Source organism: Panthera onca, chromosome F1 (assembly GCF_046562875.1).
Source record: "Panthera onca isolate mPanOnc1 chromosome F1, mPanOnc1 haplotype 2, whole genome shotgun sequence".
Lineage (NCBI taxonomy): Eukaryota > Metazoa > Chordata > Mammalia > Carnivora > Felidae > Panthera > Panthera onca.
Window position 1 is genome coordinate 37,791,814 of NC_138355.1, and position 18,529 is coordinate 37,810,342.

General features: G+C 37.8%; 1 protein-coding gene across 1 annotated transcript in view; it reads right to left on the bottom strand.

Moving 5' to 3' along the window:
• The window catches only part of LOC132686276 (membrane cofactor protein-like), a 38,706-nt gene that overhangs the window by 16,479 nt on the left and 3,698 nt on the right, over positions 1 to 18,529 (bottom strand). Inside the window, exons 2-7 of the mRNA XM_078441404.2 lie at positions 13,768 to 13,950; positions 13,348 to 13,450; positions 6,846 to 6,940; positions 4,579 to 4,776; positions 2,116 to 2,298; positions 1,344 to 1,388 (exon numbers count right to left, since the gene is read on the bottom strand). Of these exons, the coding sequence (XP_078297530.1) occupies positions 1,344 to 1,388; positions 2,116 to 2,298; positions 4,579 to 4,776; positions 6,846 to 6,940; positions 13,348 to 13,450; positions 13,768 to 13,950 (807 nt within the window). The remainder of the gene's footprint in view (positions 1 to 1,343; positions 1,389 to 2,115; positions 2,299 to 4,578; positions 4,777 to 6,845; positions 6,941 to 13,347; positions 13,451 to 13,767; positions 13,951 to 18,529) is intronic.

Here is an 18,529-nt window from a genome sequence, read left to right on the forward strand (position 1 = left end):
AGGTCTTTAATTCTAGAGGTAGCAGAAATTTCCCAGTTTAAACTGAGCTACAAAATAATTATGTGTGTGTGTATATGTATATATATATATATATATATATATATATATATATATATATATATATAATTTATACATATATTACTTACATATATGTATTACTTATATATATTATTTATATATATACACACACATATATACACACACATATATGTATATATATTATTTATATATTATATATATTATATATATACTTATATATATTATTAATATATATTATATATATTATTTATATATATATAATATATATGTAATATATATATATATTATATATATATATACACACACACACACATCTATAAACAAAAAGAAACAAAACCCTAAGCTAAACTGGTTGCAGTCCAGCAACTGAAACATTGTTCTGGACCAGGAAGATACCCTAAAGGAGCCAACAGATCACTTCTGAAAGGAGTAAAACATCAAAGTCAAAAGCACAGAATATGTACATGTTAAAAAACAGAAGCCAAGGGCCTTGCTTTTCACTAATATTAATTTGAGTGATGTCATATAAGCTGCCTTTAGGAGCTTCCCATGTGCCAGGCACTGTGCTGTTTTAAATGAATCCCATTAAGGGGCGCCTGGGTGGCTCGGTGGGTTGAGCATCAGACTTCGGCTCAGGTCATGATCTCACGGTTCATGAGTTCGAGCCCCGCAACTGGGCTCTGTGCTGACAGCTCAGAGCCTAGAGCCTGCTTCCGATTCTGTGTCCCCCCCTTCCCTGCCCCTCCCCCCAACCCTCTCTTTCTCTCTCTCTCTCAAAAATAAACATTAAAAAAAAAGTAAATGAATTCCATTAAACATTTACCATCACTCATTGAGGAAGGCATTAAATCATTTTGCAGGGGCTCCTGGGTGTCTCAGTTGGTCAAGTGTCTGACTTGATTTAGGCTCAGGTCATGATCTCACGGTGGTGAGATCGAGCCCCGCATTGGGCTCTGTGCTGACAGAGTAAAGCCTGCTTAGGACTCTCTCTCTCCCTCCCCTTCTCTCTGTCCCTTCCTTGCTTGAGCGCTAGTGCTCTATCTCTCTCTCTCAAAAAAAAAAAAAAAAAAAAAAAAAAAAAAATCATTTTACAAATACGTAAATACATTTAAAGTTTATATAACTTGCCCAAGTTTACATACCTGTTTATATCTGCATACTATGGCAAATAATTTTAGAATCGCTAACAACTTAAAACGGCTATCGATACGTTCTTCCTCCTTTCATTACTAAACATGATAAATGTGTGTAAAGCGTTAGAGATTTAGAAGGTTTTGAAAAATATAAGCAGGAAGGTACTAAACCTGAGACACTCGGAATTGGAGGTTTTGTACTGGGAGGAGTTGACGCTGGAAAACAAAATAATGTAGATGCATCAAATCTTGGGGTTATTGCTGGCATTTGCACCAGGAATTTAAAAGACTTTTGGAAAATATAAGCAGAAAGTTAACTAAATCTGAATGATTCAAAATCGGAGGACTAGCACTGAGAGGAATCAGTACTGACAAAAAAATAAATAAATAATGTAGACTGGATTAGTACACCCCTCCCCCCGAATTACTGCTTTCTTTTAAGTGAATTATATCTTTCTTTTTTTTTTTTTAATTTAAATTCAAATTAGTTAACATACAGTGAGTGTAGTCTTGGCTTCAAGAGTAGAACCCAGGGATTCACCTCTTACGCAGGACACTCAGTGCTTGTCCCAAAGCATGCCCTCCTTAATGCCGGTCATCCATTCACCCCATCTCCCACCCACCTCCCCTTCATTTTTACACACAAAAAAGCCATACAAGAGAAACTTATATACCTGTGTGACATACGTAACACGCAAAGACCCTAGGAAAACGGATAAGATCACAGCGTAACATGCAAAGACCCTAGGAAAACGGGTAAGATCACAGCAGCAGAATGCTTCCGTGAATTCTGTAATACATCTGTCATGGAACTGAATATAAGGCAGAGTCAAATACTAGAGTTGCGACCGTGCACCTATTTTTGGCGTCATTGTTATTAAACGTCAAAGAAACAAAATTACAAAAAAAGAGAGAGAGGGGAGGAAACAGATACCCATTGTACCTTTGTAACACATTGGGGCTGCAGGCTCCCAAGTGCTGTTACTGCCACAGACTGCTATGTTGGTTCCATTATAGTAATAACCCTCTGAGCACGTAAACATAACTGTTGCTTTGTAGGTAAATTTTCTTCCAAATCCTGACGTCAGTCTTCCATTGGCGGGTTCAGGATGTGGACATATGACCACTGAAAAGCAAAGAAACTCCAGAATCAATGGAAAGCTGTTTCAACAAAGGACCAAAAAAAAAAAAGAAAGAAAAAAGAAAAATAGTGCACAGTAGTCATTTCCAGCAGGAAGAAACATACAACTAATGAAAGGCAAGGTGTTAATTAAAATAAAAAAAAAAAAATACCCAAGAAATCTTTATGTGTATGTACACTTTAATTCCAGGAAAAAGGATTTAGAGAAATCTGTAACTTTTTTCCACCTAGAAAGACTGTCATTAGAGTTTATTCACTTTCCTACTTTTTTTCCATTACTGACAGGTTTTGAGAAAGGTCTGACCACCACATACAAATCCAGGGCAAGTTCAAGAGCAACTTTTGATCCTCATTAGCTCCGGGAATTTTAATTAATTATTATTATTATTATTATTATTATTATTATTATTATTATTTTAGAGAGAAGGAGAGCATGAGCAGAAGAGAAAGGAGGAGAATCTTAAGCAGGTTGAGTGCTGAGCAACTTGGGGCTCAATCCCACAATCCTGGGATCATGACCTGAGCTGAAATCAAGCGTCAGATGCTTGACCCAATGAGCCACCCAGGTGCGCCAGCTGTAGGTATTTTTTTTTTTAAAGGTCATGCTGACACTGGCTGCAGTACCCTGCTTTTCTAGAAAGGTAGGAAAGACTTTTCTGAGAAGGTAATACTTGAGTTCAGATTTAAAAGTTGAAAAGCAAGTAGCCATGCAAAGATACCCAAAAAGAAAGTGCTCAGGTAGCAACAACATACACAAATGGGATGTTCAAGAAACAGAAAGGCCAGTGGAGTTAGGGCAGTGTTTTCCAAACATCTTGGCCTGCAAGCCAGAGATCGAAAGGCACATTTTACATCGTAAACCCGTATATAAGCACACAGGCCTGAAATACAGGTCAGCCTCATACCAGCGTGCTCTGCTGTTTTCCATTCTACTCCACCTCTTGGGAAGTAAACTACTGCTCATGACCTGATAGATTCATTTCAGAATCTATGAATTAATCTATTAATTAATCTTTTCGCCGTTGTGCGAAACTACTGTTAACTGCACTAATAATTTTCTTTATGTTATGCTGGCTAGACATAATTTATGTACAGCAAACCTCGTCCTCTTAAGTGGACAGCTGTATGAGGTTTGACAGAGGCAAATAATCATGTAATTACCACAATAAAGACACAGAAAAGCTCCATTGCCCCCCAACATTTCCTCATGCCGCTTTGGAATCAACCCTTCCCACCCCCACAACCACCTTCACCAACCAACCAAACAATGATTTGTTGTCTATTCCTATGGGGTGGTTTTTCCAGAATGTCATAATGAGCTTAATTTCTTCTTTTTTAGTTTCTTATGGTGGAAGCTTAGATCATGGGTTTGAGACTTTTTTCTAATATAAGTATTTCAGGCTATAAATATCCTTCTAAGTAATGCTTTTGCTGTATCCCACAAATAGTGAGATTTTGATATGTTGTCTTTTCATTTTTATTCAAGTCAAAACATTTTGCAATTTTCCTTGTGACGTCTCCTTTGACTCATGGGTTGGTTAGAAGTGTCTTGCATCGTTTTCAAATATTTGGGACTTTTATAGATACTTTTGATTTCTACATTCATTCCATTGTGATCTGATATTACACTCTGAATCATTTCAATTAAAAAAAATTTTTAACTATCATATTGCATAGAATATGGTATTAGAAAATGTTCCATGTGTACCTGAACAGAATGAATATTTTACTGCTCTTCAGTGGTCCCTTTCTTCTAACAATCAAATCCCCTCCTGTGTCTCCCCGCATTATGTCACTCTCTAGACCCTTATACATTAATTTTTAAATATGTTTTGTCTAGGGTTTGTTATTCTTGTTTGAGATGGGTAGTCTTTTACAATTTATTCTATCATTTCCTATAGCCCGAACTCTCAAACATCTTGTAATAGAAGAGAAAATTGTTATTTTTAAGCCAGTGTGTGCTGTGTTTTTTTGATGTTTCTCCCAAAAAAAAAAAAAAAAGAAAAAAGAAAAATCCTAACTCACACATACACAGAGGAGTTCACAATAAATAAATTAGAATGCTAAGAATGTGTAGGGTAAGGGCTGGGGAACTCTATAAATAGAACTATTTTTGAGTCAATTTTACCTGTATTAAATTGAATTAGAAACCAATTTAACAGGAGGAACGAGCACATGGGGCTGTTTTGTTTACTTGTAGGTAGGTATCTACCAAGGGTTTCCAACATATTTACAAATGAAGAAGGAAGAAAACGGAAGTATTACCTTTACACTGCGGAGGGTTATCACTCCATTCACCATCTCCGGTACAAACAAGTCTGCTCTCTCCAATAAGTGAATATGCATCTGGTCCATTTGATTGATCACAACTGTAAGTTACCACTTCATTATATTCATATTCTTCCTTGCCACTATTGGTATATTTCCCATTTGCTATTTTTGGGGGTGGTAGACACAATATCCCTTAAAAAATGAAAAAAAAAAAAAAAAAAAGGACATGAAAGGCAAAAGGAAAGGAAAAGATGAAGGTAACATTAGTGAAGTCCTATGAACTGCCTTCAATAAATTCATTAACACATGATTTCTCCAAGCTGGCTATAAATCCAATATCCATTTACAAGAAAGTGTCTGTGAGAAAATGTATTCTTCCAAATTCAAACCATTAATATAGACATGAACTTTTAGCATAAAACTCATTTTCTTAAATACTTACAAAAGATACCTATATGAAATACCTATGTTTATCTGCAAGACCATTCTAAGTTCTCATCATAAGAGATGCTGATGCTTTAATGAGAAAATATGCTTGTGATTAAAAATAAAACACAGTGCTAGTTGAGAAATGCTTTATAATTTATAAATACTCTTGACACTTGAACAACATCAGGGTTAGAACTGATCCCCTGCAGTTAAAACTCCTCATATCTTTTGATTCCCCCCAAACTTAACTACTAATAGGCTCCTACTGACCAGAGCCTTACCAAGAACATAAAACGTTGATTAACACATATTTTTGTTATATGTAGTATATGCTGTATTCTTACAATTAAACAAGGTAGATAAAAGAAAATGTTATTAAGAAAACCACAAGGAAGAAGAAGCACATTTACCATACTGTACTGTTAAAAAACCACAAGTAAGTGGACCCACAACAGTTAAAACCTGTGCTTTTCAAGAGTCAATTGTATAACCATTCACTAAACTGATAGTTCACAGTATCAAAATATTATTATCTGTTTTCACTTTTATCCATATGAGTCTATGGTGAAATCATCCAGATACTATAAATTGTGTGATAACACCACCGACTGAATCCAGACATCTTCCTTTAAGCCAGATTTTGAAGAGATTTGCAAAAATGGAAAACCATACCCTATTCTATTTCTTGTGGAAAATTCTGCTTTTTTAAAATTTATTTATTTTTTGATGTTTATTTTTGACAGAGAGACGGAGTGCAAGTAGGGGAGGGGCAGGGAGAGAGAGGGAGACACAGAATCCGAAGCAGGCTCCAGGCTCCGAGCTGTCAGCACAGAGCCCGACGCGGGGCTTGAACTCACAGACCGTGAGATCATGACCTGAGCCGAAGTCGGACGCTTAACGTACTAAGCCACTCAGGCACCCCGAAAATTCTGCTTTTTTAAAAAATTTGTTGGGGCGGCCTGGGTGGCTCAGTCAGTTGTGTCTGACTTCAGCTCAGGTCATGATCTCACTGTTCATGGGTTCGAACCCCACATCGGGCTCTGTGCTGACAGCTCTGAGCCTGGAGCCTGCTTCAGATTCTGTGTCTCCTCTCTCTGCCCTTCCCTGCTCACACTCTTTCTGTCTCCCACAAATAAACATTTAAAAAAAATTGTTGCATAGGCTAACATGCATTGAGCTTACAGTTCTTAAAAGTGAATTAATAAATAATTATGAATATCAATAGACATAACCTGCATAGGAAAAGCTCTTTGTGGTTTTTATTAATTTCAAAGCATAAAGGGATCCCAACAGCAAAATTTTATTTTATTTTTGTTGTTGTTGCTATAAGACTTTATTTTTTTAATATCAAATTTATTGTCAAATTGGTTTCCATACAACACCCAGTGCTCATCCAAACAGGTGCCTTCCTCAATACCCATCACCCACCCTCCCCTCCCTCCCGCCCCCCATCAACCCTCAGTTTGTTCTCAGTTTTTTAAGAGTCTCTTATGGTTTGCCTCCTTCCCTCTCTGTAACTTTTTTTTCCCCCTTCCCCTCCCCCATGGCCTTCTGTTAAGTCTCAGGATCCACAAAAGAGTGAAAACATATGGTATCTGTCTTTCTCTGTATGGCTTATTTCACTTAGCATAACACTCTCCACGTTGCTACAAAAGGCCAGATTTCATTCTTTCTCATTGCCAAGTAGTATTCCATTGTGTATATAAACCACAATTTCTTTATCCATTCATCAGTTGATGGACATTTAGGCTCTTTCCATCATTTGGCTACTGTTGAAAGTGCTGCTATTTTAAAGACTAATCCTCTAAATTCAAAAGAAGGCATATACTTACTAGTACATAGAGGGGGATTATGACTCCAAGTCACTGTATTATCGTCGATACTAGAAAGTTCACAATAAATAACTTTTGCCCCAAATAATCGATAACTAGAAAAGAAAAAAAGTTACTGGATTCTTCAGCAGTTAACAAGACGTGTAGAGCAATGAAAAAACATTTCTTTTAAATTTTTTTTTAACATTTATTTATTTTTGAGACAGAGAGAGACAGAGCATGAACGGGGGAGGGGCAGAGAGAGAGTGAGACACAGAATCGGAAGCAGGCCCCAGGCTCTGGGCCATCAGCCCAGAGCCTGACGCGGGGCTCGAACTCATGGACCATGAGATCGTGACCTGAGCTGAAGTCGGACGCTCAACCGACTGAGCCACCCAGGCGCCCCGAAAAAACATTTCACATGGTTGTTTTTCTCTACTACAGTAGTTTGAGGAACAAGTTCCTTAAGGGACATATAATGAGAATGGTAACCATAGCTGCAACTTAACCAAATAAAGAATTTCTGCACTGAAATATACACTGGCCTAGAGCAAAGATTTCTAAATAAATCTGTCACATCTGTCAGTCTGGCCTCTCTGCTATCTCCAGCAATCACATTACACATTCACTTCTATGCTCTGGCCATTCTTCTCAGTCAGAACAACCAAGCAGAGAGATTAGGCCCTAGGGCTTGCCTGGATGGAGCTGAGTCCCAGCTCCATGACTCGCTTTCTATCTGACCTCAGGCAAGTCCCTTAATGTTCCTCTTGCTCAGCTTCCTCATCCCGCCAAAGAGGATAACAGCATATACATCATGGAGCTCTTTTTTTAACATGTATTTATTTTTGAGACAGAGAGAGAGAGAGCATGAACAGGGGAGGGTCAGAGAAAGAGGGAGACGCAGGATCTGAAACAGGCTCCAGGCTCTGAGCTGTCAGCACAGAGCCCGATGCGGGGCTCGAATTCACGAACCGTGAGATCATGACCTGGGCCGAAGTTGGACGCTTAACCGACTGAGCCACCCAGGCGCCCCCATCATGGAGCTCTTTTGAGGATTAGATGAGTTGCCATCTGGCACATAGCAAGTGTTAGGTGAGTTTTAGTTCTTATTCATGTTTACATCACAGTATCTGTTTTTATAAATGCTTATTCATTGGGGGGGGGGGGGGACAGAAAGAGAGGGAGAGAAAAGCTGACAGTGCAGAGCCCGATGTGGGGCTATATCCTACAAACCGTGGGATCATGACGTGAGCCGAAACCAAGAGCTGGCTCCTCAACTGACTGAGCCACCGAGGTGTCCCCATAGTATCTTTCTAACAAGGAGTAGCTCAGGGATATGCCTACTCATTATCTTCTCTGATGATTTAAATTCACAGTACTCTCTTCTCCTGAACTCTCACTGTAATGATCATGAATCATTATATTTATTTGGGACTATTCATTTGCTACTTTGTTTTGACATCTTTTTGTATGTATTTTGTTTCTCAATAAGGCTACAACTTCTCTGAGAAATAGGTCTTAAATTTTTACTGTTCCTTAAAGTGCCTAACAAGCTATCTCTAAATAACTATAGGCCTACCTCATTTTATTGTGTTTTTTGTGTGTGTGTGTGCACTTGGCAGATACTGTATTTTTTTTAATAAACTGAAGATCTGTGGCAATACTACAACATGCAAGTCAATCAGTGCATTTTTCAAACAGCATTGGCTCACTTCGCGTCTCTGTGTAAACTTATCTTTAAATTAAGGTATGTACATTGTTTTTTTTTTTAATATATAATGCTATTGCACATTTACTAGACTCCATCATGGCATAAACCTAACTTTTATGTGCACTAGAAAACCCAATAATTAATTTCACTCACTTTTTTGAAATACTTGCTCTATTGAGGGGTTATGGAACCAAACCCTCAACCTCTGAGGTATGCCTATGGTGACAGCATGCTCCAATATTTTTACTGGACCAAGTTAAAAAACAGACAGTGAAACTGCCTGCAAATGCTTCTAGCTGAATTTTCCCCCAGAATCAGTCAATCACTGATTCTCTATTAAAATGTATTAGGAGATTATTCTGGAACAATGGCAAGGTGGTAAGCACCAGGAATCTGTCTCTCGATCTAGAAGACAACTGCACTCTTAGGATCTATGTGATGTAAATATTTTAGAACTAGGGAGTCTGCTGATGGTTTACAACTTCCCAGGAAAGACTTGGACAGGTAAACTGCATTGATTTCAGTCAATTTCATCTCAGCAGAGTGTCAGGTACCCATCCTCCACCCCCCAGCAGGCAGCTGTGCATGCATTCTTGGAGCAACTTAGAAGCAGTTGGGAGATCCAGGGTGGGCAAAAAAGACTCTGTCCTCCAAATAGCGGGGATCTGTGCTCTTATCACTGAACTCTGCTTCTGATCACAGAGAAGCAGTGAGGCAGGCAGTTACTGTTGTCACACCTGCCCCTAACTCTTGTAAGCCCCCTTCTACCAGCCTGAAGTGACTTCTAGGGGACTAAACATCCAGTGCCCTCTGCTTCTCATTTCATGTTTCATTTTTCTCCACTCAGGAGCCAGACATTAAAGACTAGAACACTGAAAGACAATTGCATATGTGGGAAAAAGTAAAAGTGAATGTGCATGCCCAGAGAAAGGCTAGAAAAAACTGAAAAGACCTTCAGTTTACATGTCAGGCTGATCCTTCGCATGGAGACAGCCTACAAGAATAACATAAAATGGCAAACCCTAGGGAAAGAGGAGAATCTGATTTCCAGAGTTAGCACATTAGTAGATTCAAACGTACAGTTCAACAAAAGTTACAAGGTATGCAAAGAAAGAGGAAAGTCTGGTCCATTCAAAGGAAAATATACATTGACAGAAATTAACAGAACTAGACAAAGACTTTAAAATAAAAGTCTTAAAGATGCTCAAAGAATTAAAGGAAGAAATGTAGAAAGTCAAGAAAACAATGTGTGAAGAAAATGGAAACATCTACTGGAGACAGAAAACCTACAACAAAACCAAAATGAAATTCTGGAGTTGAAAAGCATAATAACTACAATGAAAAATTCACTAGGGAATCGAATACAGATTTGAACATGCAGAAGAAAGAATTGGTGAAGAGAGGGCAATGGAAATTATGGAGTCTGAGGAGCAGAAAGAGAAAAGATTGAAGAAAAGTAGACAACAACAGGTACTTAGGTGACACCAATATGCTAGCCAACATACATGCTGTAAGACAACGAGAAGAAGACAGAAAGGGCACAGAGAATATCTGAAGAAATAATGGTTGGAAACTTCCCAATTTTGATGAAAGTTGTGAATATAAACATCTAAAATGCTCAACAAACTCCAAGTAAGAAGAATGCATAGAGACCCACACTAGAAAGCATAAGAAACTTTCAAAAGACAAAGACAAAGACAGAGAATCTTGAAAGCTGGGAGAAAGAAGTGAATCATCGCCTAGGAGGAATCCTAAATAAGATTCTCAACAGATTTCACATCAGGACTTAGAGGTCAGAAGATAGTGGATGGACTGAAAGCTCAAAGGGCTAAAAGAAAAAGAACTGGCAACCAAAATTCCTCTATCCAGTAAAACTGTCCTTCAAAAGTGAGGGAGAAATCAAGACTTCCCCAGAAAAAAAAATCTGAGGGAGTTTGTGACCAACAGTTTGTGACTACAATTTCGCTTGTAGGAAATGTCCAAGGGAGTCTATGAGGTGAAATGAATGGACACTAAAAAGTAACTTGAAGCTGTATGGATAAAGATCTCAATAAAGTAAATACCTGGGCAACATTAAAAGCTAGTATTATTGTAACAATGGTTTGTAAGTAAAATTTTTGTTTTCTATATGATTTAAGACACCAATCTTTTAGAAGAAAAAAAATTATTAGGGCAGAAGCTAGTATTACAATTATTAGTGTAGAGATCAGCGCGGCATCAGCAACCAAAAGGGTGGGGATGAAGCTGTAAATGAGCAGTTTTTGTAATTTATTGAAGCTAACCTGGTATAAATTCAAACTGGAGTGCTAAGAGTGTAGGATGTTAACTGTAGTCCCCATGGTAACTACAAACAAAATAGCTGTAGAATATACACAAAAGGAAATGAGAGAGGAATTTAAACATTTCACTGTAAAAATAAACTAAACAAAAAATTAAACAGTAATACAGGAAATGAGGGACATAAAAAGGTATAAGACATATAGAAAAAAATAGCACAATTTCAAAAGTGCCTCCTTGCCAGTAATTACTTTAAATGTAAATGGATTAAATTCTCCAATCAAAAGACAGTGATCAGCAGAATGGATGAAAACACATGCATGATCCAGGGGGACCTGGGTGGCTCAGTCAGTTGAGCATCTGACTCTTGATTTTGTGTCAGGTCATGATCTCACAGTTTATAGGATCAAACTGTGTTGGGCTGTGTGCTGACAACACATAGCCTGCTTAGGATTCTCTCTCCTTCTCTGACCCTCCCCAACTCAATTCTTTCTTTCTGTCAAAATAAACTAAACCCAAACCTAGCAGAAGGGAGTATTAAAGACTAGAGAGGAGATAAATAAAATAGAGGAGAAAAACCAAAAGTTGGTTCTTTGTAAAGATCAACTGAATTCACAAACCTTAGTTAGATGGACTAAGAGAGAGAGAAGACTCAATTTATTGAAATCAGAAATGCAAGTGGGAACATTACTATCAATTCTACAGAAATATAAAATATAATAAAAGAGTTCTATTAACAGTTTTGCACCAACAAGTTGGATAACCTAGATAAAATGGACGAATTCCTAGAAACACAAAGGCTACCAAAACTAAACCATGAAGAAACAGAAATTACGACTACTTACTCACCTATAACTAGTAAGGAGATTGAATCAGTAATTGAAATTCTCTCAATAAAGAAAAACCCCAGACCTGATGGTTTCATGGGTGAATTCCACTAAACATTTAAAGAACTAATACCTATCCTTCTCAAACTTTTCCAAAAAATTTAAGAGGAGGGAAATCTTCCCAATTCATTCAATGAAACCAGCATCAACATGATACCAAAAGACACTACAAGCAAATAAAGCTACACACCAATACTTCTTATGAACCATGATGCAAAAAATCATCAAAAAATACTAACCAACAAAATTCAGTAGCATATTACATACCATGAACAAGCAAAATTTATTCCTGGGATGCAAGGATGGCTCAACATATGAAAAATGACCAATGTCATATGCCACATCAGCAGAATGGACAAAAACCACACAATTATCTCAACTGATGCAGAAAAAGCATTTGACAAAATTCAACACTCTTTCATGGTAAATATATTCAATGAACTAGGAAGACAAGAAAACTATCTTAAGATAATAAAGGCCATTCATGAAAAACCCACAGCAAATATTATACTCAATGGTGAAAAGCTGAAAGCTGTTCCTGTAAGATCAAGAACAAGTCAAGGATGCCTGTTTTTACCATTTCTATTCAACATAGTACTGGAAGTTCTAGCCATAGCAATCAGGCAAGAAAAAGAAATAAAAGACATCCAAACTGGAAACGAAGAAGTAAAATTATCAGTTTGTAGACAATGTGATCTTATCTATAGAAAATCATAAAGATTCCACCAGAACAAAACAAGCGTTAGTAGCGCTAATAAATGAATTCAGCAAAGTAGCAGGATAAAAGACAATATAAAAAAAAAATCAGATGCATTTTCATATTGTATTCCGTTTACCTTCTAAATGAACATTTTTCATAAATGTCCAGTATCCCCAATATATACTATTGAAAGAACCCTATAGAACAAAGGCTGTTAATCTTTTTAAAAAAATTTTTTTATGTTTATTTTTGAAAGAGAGAGAGAAAGACACAGTGTGAGTGAGGGAGGGGCCGAGAGAGAGGGAGACACAGAATCCAAAGCTGGCTCCAGGCCCTGAGCTGTAGTCACAGAGTCCGATGTGGGGCTTGAACTCATGAGCCTTGAGATCATGACCTGAGCTGAAGTCAGATGCTTAACCAACCAAGCCACTCAGAGGAGAGGCCTCAAAGGCTGTTATTCTTAAGTGCTCAATACCTCTTTTTGAGATACTTAACCTTTGTAACAATCACAAAATTCTAACAGATCTTGATCAACCTAACGGTTCAGGTTAACCAGGTGAATTTTGGTCTGCTCTCAATATAAGAATATCTTCAGTTGGCAATTTGGTCTTTCATTTCTATAAGCCCAACTTCAACTGAGAGTTGGCCATTTTAAATAGGGTGCACTTTATTGTAAAAAATGAAGTCACCATTGTTAATGCTCACAATAGATATATAGTAGATATGGTAAATATTATAGAATTTTGTTTTTCTTCATTTAAATTTCTTTCTACTAATTACACATCTTTTCAGTTTCCATAAAAAGCCTGAGCCTTGTTAGGCGGTAAGTACGACTTGTCAATAGGAGGAAAATGCAATCAACTTTATGGGAACGCTGATGAAGAGAAGCAAAACAAAAATGGAATTAGGAATATTTACCTTATTTCCTCTAAGGAACAATTTACTTACCCCTCATTACAAGCATAGTGAACCTGTGATCCAAAGAGAAAACTTCCATTTACGCTGACCATATGGCCATTTATGGGATCTCCTGGATGTTGACATGATTTTTCTAAAAGAAGATTTTCAAATTTGTTGTTTCATGTCAATTTCAAAATACTTGAATTAAAGTAACAATTCTGCATTGCTTATCTGAATTCATGAGAGCATTTTCTATTTTTGACTATTATAAAGCCAAACTTAAGATTCACATTTAACCAGATAACCAATTGCCAAGAAAAAGATTCCTTGGGGATTTTTCGAGGACTGAAAAACTACTATTTAAAACCTACATTCACATGAGAAAACAATCACTGCACTAGTGGAATATGCAATCTCAAATGTGTGAAATCTCTAGAGCAATAAAAAAAAAAAAATCTGTACACTTACTTGTACAAGCCTCCTGGAGAGGTGTCCATGTGTTATTAGGGTAACAAACAGAAGATATGGGAAGAAGAGGTATAATACGCTTGTATCCTGGGCGACACTGAAATTGTATATTTTCCCCAGGATCATAACTGGATTTAACAACAGTTGGCCTCATAGAGTTGTACTGCGGAGGGTCACAGGCATCTAGGGATAAGAGAATGAGAACATGAAAAGGAAGTATTTTCTCTCTGTCACCAAGCAGGGACTGTGGTCTCCCAGCAGGAACGTAATACAGAATAGAAGGAAAAATCCAAGATTTTAAATGATTCTTCCATTCCTTTACCAAAGTTGTGATAGCAGTCAAGGATGTGCATTGCTCATTTTAAATAAAAATAATATCCTACTAGGTTTGGGGAATAGGATGAATTTTCTTTCAATAATAAGTTGAAGAAACAAAATCAGTGGTTTTTGTCTTAATGATATATGTAAAAAAGCATCCTTCCCCATCTTTTTCTAAATTCATTTCAAAACTCGCCTCTCCTCAGGGTGCCTGGGTAGCTCAGTCAGTTAAGGGTGCAACTCTTGGTTTCAGCTCAGGTCATGATCTCATGGTTTTGTGAGATCGGGCCCTGAGCCCGCTTGGGAGTCTCTCTCTCCCTCTCTTTCTGCGCCTCCTCAATTCACACTCTTTCAAAAATGAAAAAAAAAAAACAAAAAACAAAAAAAAACCTATGAATAATTGCCCTTCCTCTAAGAAGCCTTCTATAGTATATGTAGCACTCTGCTCTGAATACTCTTCCATAGCCTGAAACAAACTAAAATAACTTGTCACTTCAGGCTTAGTTTCCTCTCAGAAGGCAAATTCCTAGAGGTCAGGGATCATATGTGTTCTTTTTCTATTACTGTACCCAGTGGGTGCTTACGAAATGCTATAGTAACAAGTGATTATTAAATAAGCGTAACATATTTCATAGATCAAAATAAATATTCACTAAAGCCTTTCAAAATACAAGACTTCATTTCTTGTTTCATATTAGTGAACTGGGCATTTTATAAGTGAATAAACACCATTTAAATATCAAAATTTACTATTCTGAAATCCTTTTTTTAAGTTTATTTATTTATGTAATCTCTACACTTAACGTGGGGCTCAAACTCATGACCTCAAGATCAAGAGTTGCAGGCTTTTCTGACTGAGCCAGCCAGGCACCACTCAAAACTGACTACTCTCAATAGCATTACATGAAAAATACGTTGCTTTGGGGGACATTATTTTAAGTATGATTTCATCTTCCTCCACTGATCAATGGATCACACATTCTTTCAGACGCTCCCTGAATGCAGCTGTCTGGGCTGTTTATCCCATACACACCTCCAGGAGTGCTACGATACTGCTATGCTTTTAGAATTTTGAGGGGGTGAAGGGAGGGTTTTTTTTCCCCTCCCTAGAATAGTGTCATTTCTACTTCAGCAATTCCTTTTCCCTTTCAATTAACCATGAGCTTGAAAACCAAACAGATCTGTCAGAACAATTCTGTAAAACAACATGATGGAGACACATCCAGTAAAGTCCTAAAGGGCTAAAAGAACATGGAGGCCTCTCCTGTAAGGGTGAGGACCTAAGGACAAAGGAGACAGATCTACTTTGATCCCTGAGGGAACTTTTCTTTCTTAATCCCTGGATCTCCGTCTTAACTTCAGATTAAGAGACTGGTCAAGAGAACTCTACTCGAGTGAAATATTACTCTCCTTTTACACCATATTCCTAAATTCTAAAATTGTATCTATAAACACTGGCCAACATTTCCTTTACATCATGTCCTCGAATCCACCTACTGGCAATATGTTTTCCACATTACCACTATGCTGACCAAGATATGTGAATGCTCCTCAATCAACTGTCCAAATCAGAACAAAAGCAAAAAGCAAACAAAAAGTCATAGCAATTAAAAGCATTAAAAAGAGGATTAATAAAGAGATGAATTTTATTAATAACATTACATTTACATTAAAATGAATACGCTGAGTCATTTTATAATAGGGGGAAAAAAGCTAGAAATGCTAATATAATTCCAATCTAGATACAAATGCACCATGTCATTAGAAATCCTGGAACCACCAAGAAATAAATCAAGTAACAGCATTCCTCTGATTAAATTATGCAAGTATTCCTTGTTTTATGCATTCAACTTCAGTAACTATATTGAAACCAGATAAGCATTTTAGAATTCCAAATATGACTTTCATATATAGTGACCTGTATGGAAAAAGAAATGTCAATTGGATGGTTTATCCATTCAACTAATTTGAAGTATTTTCTTCCTCCTAACACGCATAATTATAAGACATGCTTTCAAAAACATGCAAAGTTGACAACTTGGTTTGCAAGCTTTATACACTATAATAATTGAGTCCAATATTGCACTGTTTTACAATAGTTTCTTCTCTTGCTGGGAACACTGATGATTTTTTTTTTTTTTTTTAACCCTCTGGCTACCCTTTGTTCTCTGCTTGATTGGATAATGTGATATTCCTGATGGCTTGCTCTAGGAATTTGTGTTACTTCATTCTGCAGATCCCTCAGGGTGAATATGTATACTCCCATGACCTTATTATCACTGAGAGGAGTTGCCTCCCGCATCCTGGTCCCCATCCTCAATCTCTAGCCAGGGTGCCAAATGTATATATCCAATTGCCCACCCACATGCTCCACTTGGAAATGTCACGCTATCTCCAATAACATTTTGAAGCCAAAGTGTGGTCTCTTGATTCTTTTCATACTTACACATGCCCAGCAAACAAAATAGATGGGTTTTAAAATTTCAATTCCTGTATAATTAACATACAGTGTTATTAGTTTTCAGGTGTACAATACAGTGATTCAACAACTCTATACATTACACAGTGATCATCACGATAAACATACTCTTTATCCCCTTCACCTATTTCATTCATCTCCCCACCCACCTACCCTCTAATAACCACCAGTTTCTTCTCTATATTTATGAGTCTGTTTTTTAGTTTATCTTTTTTGTTGTTCATTTGTTTGGTTTCTTAAATTCAATATATGAGTGAAATCGTAGAGTATTTGTCTTTCTCTCACTGACTTATTTCACTTAGCATTATACCTTCTTGCTGCAAATAGCAAGATTCCATTCTTTTTCATAACTAAGTAATAGTCCATTATATATAGCTTCTTTATCCATTCATCTATCAACTCACCCTTGGGTTGCTTCCGTATCTGGGCTATTGTAAGTTAATGCTGCAATAAACATAGGGATACATGTCTCTTACCAAATTAGTGTTTTCACATTCTTTGGGTAAATACCTAGTAGTGGAATTATGAATCATACAGTAATTGTATTCTTTTTTTTTTTTTTTTTTTTTTTTTTTTTCAACATTTTTTATTTATTTTTGGGACAGAGAGAGACAGAGCATGAACGGGGGAGGGGCAGAGAGAGAGGGAGACACAGAATCGGAAACAGGCTCCAGGCTCCGAGCCATCAGCCCAGAGCCTGACGCGGGGCTCGAACTCACGGACCGCGAGATCGTGACCTGGCTGAAGTCGGACGCTTAACCGACTGCGCCACCCAGGCGCCCCCAGTAATTGTATTCTTAATCTTCTATGTTTTCCACAGTGGCTGCACCAGTCTGAATTCCCACCAAGAGTGGACAAGGAGGACTTTTTACCCACAACCTTGTATTTTGGATTTTGGCCATTCTGACAAGTGTGAGGTGGTATCTCATTGTGGTTTTGTTTTGCTTTCTCTGATGACTGGTGATGTTGAGCACCTTTTCATGTGTCTCTTTGCCATTTGTCTGTCTTCTTATAGAAATGTCTGTTCATGCCTTCTATTTTTCATTAGATTATTTGGGGTTTTTTGTTCTTGAGTTAAATATAGATGGTCTTCAAAACAGAAATTCCTGTTCCTTCTCTTTTATTCTGCCTTTCCTTTGAGATCAGATCACCATCATTTCTATCTACATTGCTACTAGCATTTATGAATAGGCCTCCTTACCTACCACCCATCTTTCAGCCAGGCAGCCTGGTTCCACTACCAACACTTCTTCCCACCACATTCGTCTGAAACCCTCCCGCGCTTACACCAACAATCTACAATGTGGTCCTCAAGAAATGATCTTCTACTGAGTCTAGAGAAATTAAAGTAACTCTGGTTTAGATTTGCCATGTGCCAAGTCAAACAAAAGGGCTCAAGGTGCCCTAAAAGGACAGATGCTAACGTCATGCTGAATTTTAATGATGGTGATTGTTCATTCTTGACTATCCTGTTGCTTTCACAGTGATCTGCTCTGTGATCTAGTCCTCTGCCTTTCTCTCGCCTCTGTGTCCTCCTGCTGCCACACCGGGTAGCTCCACAGTCCATGGATGCCCTAAGCCATGTCACATCGCTAAGCCTCTGATCACACCATTCCCTCTGCTCTGAACACCCTTCCTACCTGCTCACCCGCAAGCCCTGTTCAACTCTCGTCTCCTTACACTGAATCCACTCAACTGTTCCTCCAGCAAGCGTTTTCCACTTCCCCGGGGAGACAGGGCCCCTTCCCCCTCCCTTGCACCGTCCTTTGCATGGACCTCTCAAGTCACTATCACATGTTTTTGTGTTTAACAGTTCCCATGGCTGGCTCCATTCATCCATGCAGCCACAACACCAAGCACACCATGTCCCTCAGAGTAGCGAGGCAAAACAACATGGCACTCAAAGGACCACTGGTGTCAAACAGAACACCATGGGGAAGAATACGCTGTCAGGCATCTGACATT